This window comes from Nycticebus coucang, chromosome 12 (genome assembly GCF_027406575.1).
Source record: "Nycticebus coucang isolate mNycCou1 chromosome 12, mNycCou1.pri, whole genome shotgun sequence".
In the NCBI taxonomy this organism is placed as follows: domain Eukaryota; kingdom Metazoa; phylum Chordata; class Mammalia; order Primates; family Lorisidae; genus Nycticebus; species Nycticebus coucang.
Genome location: NC_069791.1, coordinates 10,417,521 through 10,423,774, shown reverse-complemented (window position 1 = coordinate 10,423,774; position 6,254 = coordinate 10,417,521). Strand labels below are relative to the sequence as shown.

The following is a 6,254-nucleotide window of genomic DNA, read 5'->3' as shown; positions in this document are numbered from 1 at the left end:
AATGAAATCCTATCATTTGGGACAACATAGGACCTTATGTTAAGTGAAATAAGCCAAGTATAAACAGGAAAATTTCAACTGATTTTCATTATAAGTAAAATCTAAAAAAAGTTGATCTCCCAGAAATAGAGTAGAATGGTAGTTACCAGAGGGTGGGGCAGCTAGGGATTGAGGGGTTGTAGAAATATTGGTCAAAGCATTCAAAATTACAGCTAAACAAGATAAAAAAGTTCAAGAGATCTATTGTACTGCACGGTGACTATAGTTAATGACAATGTATCCTATGCTTGAAAAAGTCAATAGTAGATGTTAAGTGTTTTCACCACAAAAATGGTAACTATGTGAGGTAATCCATATGTTCATTAGCTAGATCACTCCACAACGTACAATATTCTTCAAAACAATATTCTTCAAAACATCATGGTGTACACAACAAATGCACACAATTTTATCTGTTGATTTAAATAAATTTGAAAGTCTGTTATTGTTCTATTTCCTATGATTATTAGTAATCATTATCAATGCAGTTTTCATAAGGCTTTTGTACTGTACTGATGTTTTCTTGCTAGCTTCTTCAGAATCTCTTGGGACTTCTTCCCCAATCTCCTATTAAAAGTTCAAAGAATAGGGTTCACTAGTTATTTTCCAGATGTGAGTCTCCTGGGATCTTTATTTCTTTCCTCAACTGTGTATGCTGAGGTCTCCTCAGAATAAAACATTTACAATACACTTCAGTCTGGTGTAACACCAGAAAGGAAGCACATATCCAGGCTCAAACGAGTCAGAACAGAGGAAATGAGGCTCTGAAGGGAGAGTGTTTCCCAGGGTTTTATTGCCACTACTATGCACGCATAACTTAAACAAGTCATATGTCAAAGAATCAGCTAGTGGGCAGGGTACATTTAGACCAAAGTGGAACTAACAAGTAGCAAATGAAAGCTAAACTATATTCATCAAGATGAGTAAGATTTTTCCTACTAATTTTTCAAAACTTTGTGAACCGTGTAAATAATTACATCAACAAGTGGTGGTGGGAAAGCAAACAAGTTAAATTTCATGCTACCTTCCGTCTATATCTGACTTCTAAGCTGAGGGTCATCCCATGGACATCTGTAGTTAAAATACCACAGCATTTGCCCTGGAAGTCAAATGTAAGTATATTCTCAGCTTATAATTATATAAATGTTACCTTTTTGTGATTGTGGATCAGGAAATCATGTAATTTTTTATGCTTTTAGCTAAAAAGTAGCTATGCTTGCTATATATACAATATAGACAGGTATAAAGTAAAAAGAGAAAATTCCCTTTATGTTCCCCTCTTCCTCATATAACTCCATAAATAACAATTTATGTTTTCAGATCTACTTGATTATGTAAATAAAAATACCATTTATACCATTTGTGTCATATATACATATATATGAGATAGATCTATAGATACAGACACAGATATCTTTTTAACCCAAATGGGATCAGACAGCACACTATGATTTAGGAGCTGGCTTTACTCACATAGCAGTACCTTTCCAAATGAGTTGACATAAATCTTTCCTATTCATTCTTATTGGTCTATTGCATTTTTGTAATTTGGATATGCCAAAATTGTAGTCATTTTCTTACTAATGAACATTTAAATTGTTTTTTTACTTTTTACATCTACAGCCAAAGCTAAGAGTAAAATTATTGATGTAGAACTGTTATAGAATTTCTGTGAAATATAAATGTAAAGTTTTGAATGATAACATAGAGCTATTTGCCAAGAAACAAAAAATTAATTACCAGTAAATGCCAGAGCCCTATGGATATTCAGGTCACTGGATAACATGGCCTCATCCCACACATCCTACTGATCAGGATATTCTCGGGGGCAACAACAAAGATAGATCCCTGGTACTCCAGACATCTCCCTAGGGTACGGGGTGGGGCATAAGATTTCCTTATTGGGGGAATCTTAGAAGATTATAACAATATGAAGAAATCCAAAGGATTCTTTTTTATTATTATTAAATCATAGCTGTGTACATTAATGCAATCATGGGGCACCATACACTGGTTTTATAGACAATTTGACATATTTTCATCACACTGGTTAACATAGCCTTCCTGGCATTTTCTTAGTTATTATGTTGAGACACTTACATTCGACATTTAGTAAGTTTTACATGTACCCTTGGAAGATGCACTGTAGGTGTGGTCTCACGAATACACCTTCCCTCCGTTCATCCTCCCCCCCCTCCCCTCCCTCTCCCCCTTCTCCATATTCTTAGGTTATAATTGGGTTATAGCAAGCTATATATATTAGTTTCATAGTAGGACTGAGTACATTGGATACTTCTTCCATTCTTGAGATACTTTACTAAGAAGAATATGTTCCAGCTCCATCCATGTAAACATGAAAGAGGTAAAGTCTCCATCTTTCTTTAAGGATTCTTGATATTCAAAGCTTTGGGGGAGAAATACTGATCTTTCTGAAAGACAGCATTATGACCAATAATCTGGCAGCTCATTTCCTGATTCTCTATGCTGAGGCTATACCTATATTCCAAAGAAAGTAACTGTGCCCATCCAGGAGGCTTGCAGAATATAAGATAGGGGGCCCAAGTTCAAATCAACACTTCTCCCTAAGTGTCAGTGGAGAGAATTTTAAGTGGCAGAGAGCACAGTATCTTGAAAACCAAGCACAAGGGACCCTTCTGTGTCCAAACTTACACACATAGCCAACCTACAACTTATATACACTTCAAAGCATTATACTCTACATGATAAATACATATAATCATATTTTTCAATTCAAGAAATAATAAAACCCTGAAAAAATAAAATACAACTATTATATTCCTCTAACCCTCAATAACAAATGGAACAAATACGGATTTTTATTACTTAGTGATAGAAAAGCACCAACAATAAACAAGAAAAGTTTCAAAATACAGCTTTACTGGTAGAGGCCTAGCTCTCAGCTCTTGAAATTCCAGCAGAGACCAGGTAACACATACAACCCACTACATTCATCAGCAGACAAAACAAAGGAAAAGGTAAAATCAAATAATGGAGTCAAGTGATTTTGCCCTGTGCTGACTCTTGAACATTCCTATTAGCTGCTAAACAAGACAGGAAAAAATGTACCCCTATGTTTACTGCAGCACTATTCACAATAGCTGAGATTTGGAATCAACCTAAGTGTCCATCAACAGATGAATGGGTAAGGAAATTATGGTACATATACCTGATGGAATATTACATAGCCATAACAAAAAATGAAACACTGCCATTTACAACAACTTGGAGGGAACTGAAGAACATTGTTAACAGAAATAAACCCAGAACAGAAGACAAATCTCACATTTCTCAATCGAATTTGGGAACTAAATATTAAAAACAAATGATCTCATGGAGGCCGAGAGTAGAATGATGGCTACCAGAGCCTGGGAAGAATAGCAGGGAGGTGAACATAAAATAAGGATAGATAAAGAGTGCAAAGATATAGTTGGATGGTTAGATAAAATTAACAATATTTGGTACTACAACACAGTCACTACAGTCAATACAGACACTACAACGTGACTATATTCACCAAGAGGTTCAGGTTTACTTTAAAATAACTAAAGTGTGACAGACACAAAAAAAATGATAAATGCTCAAGGTGATGGATACTCCAATTACCCTGATTTGATTAACTTACATTGTATGCCTGTAACAAAACATTACATGTACCATACAAGTAATGGTCGGGCACAGTAGCTCACGCCTATAATTCCAGCAGTTGGGAGGCCAGGCAGTTGGATTGCCTGAGCTCATAGGTTGAATACCAGCCTGAGCCAGAGCAAGACCTCATCTCTCAAAATAGCTGGGTGTTGTAGTGGGCACCCAGCTATTTGGGAGGCTAAAGCAAGAGAATCACTTAAGCCCAAGAGTTTGAGATTGCTGTGAGCTATGATGCCATGGCACTCTACCAAGGGCAACAAAGTGAGACTCTGTCTCAAAAAAAAAAAAAAAAAAAAGATATACAAGTAAGTTCAGGAGTAGAGAGAAGTGGGAGGGGGGAGAGGGGAAGACATTTGGCAGAAGGAGGGAGGGCATGAGGCAAGATCTCACCTAATGTGCACACTGTGAGGGTGTATAACATGCCCCCCAGGTGAGCAGCTCCTCTACAAATGGAACCTTACCCTGGAAGTGAGAACAATGTCACCTAAAAATTGTACTCTCAATTTAATTTTAAAATTTTTTTAAAAATAAAAATATACAAATATTATGTACTCATAATAATTAAATTTTTCAAATTTACGCATGTTCACACTGAAAATAAAAGGAGAAAATGGAGAGCATGATAACATGAGCATTCCGTTTAGAGGTAATCTAGGAAAATACTTGAGAATTCTGAAAAGGAGTCATAGAGAAATTCTCCTACATGAGAATTTGAGAAAATGGTTCTTGTGAAGAGTCAGTCCCGATCCAAGAGAAAAACCTTCCTTAAGATTGACATAAAAAAAGACACTTGAACCAATTCAATGAGGAAAACTGAGCCTCTCCTAAATGTTCCTGAGTTTGTGTGTCCTCATTACTGACGTTTTCCCTTTGTACCTCCATAGGCTGCAAAAGTTAAAAATGAGCAACCAAACCTTCCTGACAGAGTTCATTCTGCTGGGACTAACAAACATCCCAGAGATTCAAGTTGTAATTTTTATACTTCTCTTCCTCACCTACATATTCAGTATCATTGGTAATCTGACGATCATCACCCTCACACTACTGGACTCTCACCTCCACACCCCCATGTACTTCTTCCTCCGGAACTTCTCCTTCTTAGAAATTTCCTTTACCACCACTTTCACTCCGAGGCTGCTGCTCAGCATCTCTACCGGGAATAAAACTATCACCTTTGCTGGATGCTTCACTCAGTATTTCTTTGCCATATTTTTCGGGGCCACAGAGTTTTATCTCCTGGCTGCCATGTCCTACGACCGCTATGTGGCCATCTGCAAACCCCTGCATTACACCACTATCATGAGCAACAGGGTCTGTGTCCAGCTGGTTCTCTGCTCCTGGCTGGGTGGATTCCTAATTATCTTACCCCCTATCATCCTGACCAGTCAGCTGGATTTCTGTGCCTCCAATGTCCTGAATCATTATTATTGTGACTATGGACCCCTTATAGAAATATCCTGCTCTGACACAAGTGTGCTGGAACTGGTTGACTTCATCTTAGCAGTTGTGACCTTGGTGGTCACGCTGGTGCTGGTGATTCTCTCCTACACAAACATCATCAGGACCATTCTGAACATCCCTTCTGCTCAGCAGAGGAACAAGGCCTTTTCCACCTGTTCTTCTCACATGATTGTCATCTCTCTCTCTTATGGAAGCTGCATCTTCATGTACATAAAACCTTCAGCCAAAGAAGGAGTTGCCTTCAACAAGGGAGTCGCTGTGCTCAATACCTCAGTTGCCCCTTTACTGAACCCGTTCATTTACACTCTAAGGAATAAACAAGTAAAACAAGCCTTCAAGGATGTGGCCAGGAAGATTTTAAGTCTTTAGCGAACATAATAATCTCAAACTCAAGGAAATTCTGGAAAATATTCATAAAGTTCCTTCCATGAAAACTCAGAGAGCGCTTCTCAAACCCTTTCCTTGTTAAAGCAACATCTCATACGAATTTATATTTAAGAGGTGTCAAAGTTAATGTTTCAAACTTGTTGAAGAAGAAAAAAATCTTCTCAAAAAACAAGTTCAAGTATTTCTTTCTAGCATATAGATATTTGAGCCATGACTCAAAGAGCCAGACTCTTTAAAACTTTGCAAAAAATATTAAACAATGCTACTCTTCTGACAACTTTTTAAAATATAGTTATTTTAAATAAAAAATATGCATTTTATGCTTAAAATAAATGCGTATTACAGTTATTTTAAATAAATTAATATAGATATTTTAAGTTCTCATTTTTAAGTTCTAATATGCAAAAAAAAAAAAACAGATGTAACCCCTAGTAGACAGATCTTTCCAGGAAAAAAAAGAATATGTAGTTAGATAACATGTTGATCTGAGTACAAGGAAGAAAAATCTCACTAAAATTACCAGATTGTCAGATGAGGTAGTCCTGGGAATACTGGAAATATTTAGCTTTACAAATAGGGTTCTTAATTTTTTTCAGTGTGTTTAAGTTGTCCACACATTTTATCAGAAATACTAGCCTCTTCCCAGAAGAGGTCAGTAATTGCATTTTGTTGGGCTTCAGACTATTTTCTTTCTCATCCTT

At 36.7% G+C, this 6,254-nt stretch overlaps 1 protein-coding gene across 1 annotated transcript; it reads left to right on the top strand.

Moving 5' to 3' along the window:
• Window positions 1-4,605: 4,605 nt before the first annotated feature.
• On the top strand, window positions 4,606-5,535 carry LOC128561103 (olfactory receptor 6C4-like). Its single transcript, XM_053554868.1, has one exon. It carries the CDS (start codon window positions 4,606-4,608, stop codon window positions 5,533-5,535), a length of 930 nt encoding a protein of 309 aa, XP_053410843.1.
• The last annotated feature ends 719 nt before the right edge of the window (window positions 5,536-6,254 follow it).

Excerpts from the sequence above, each read along its gene's own strand:
- LOC128561103 (XM_053554868.1), top strand. The coding sequence starts at position 4,606 with ATGAGCAACCAAACCTTCCTGACAGAGTTCATTCTGCTGGGACTAACA.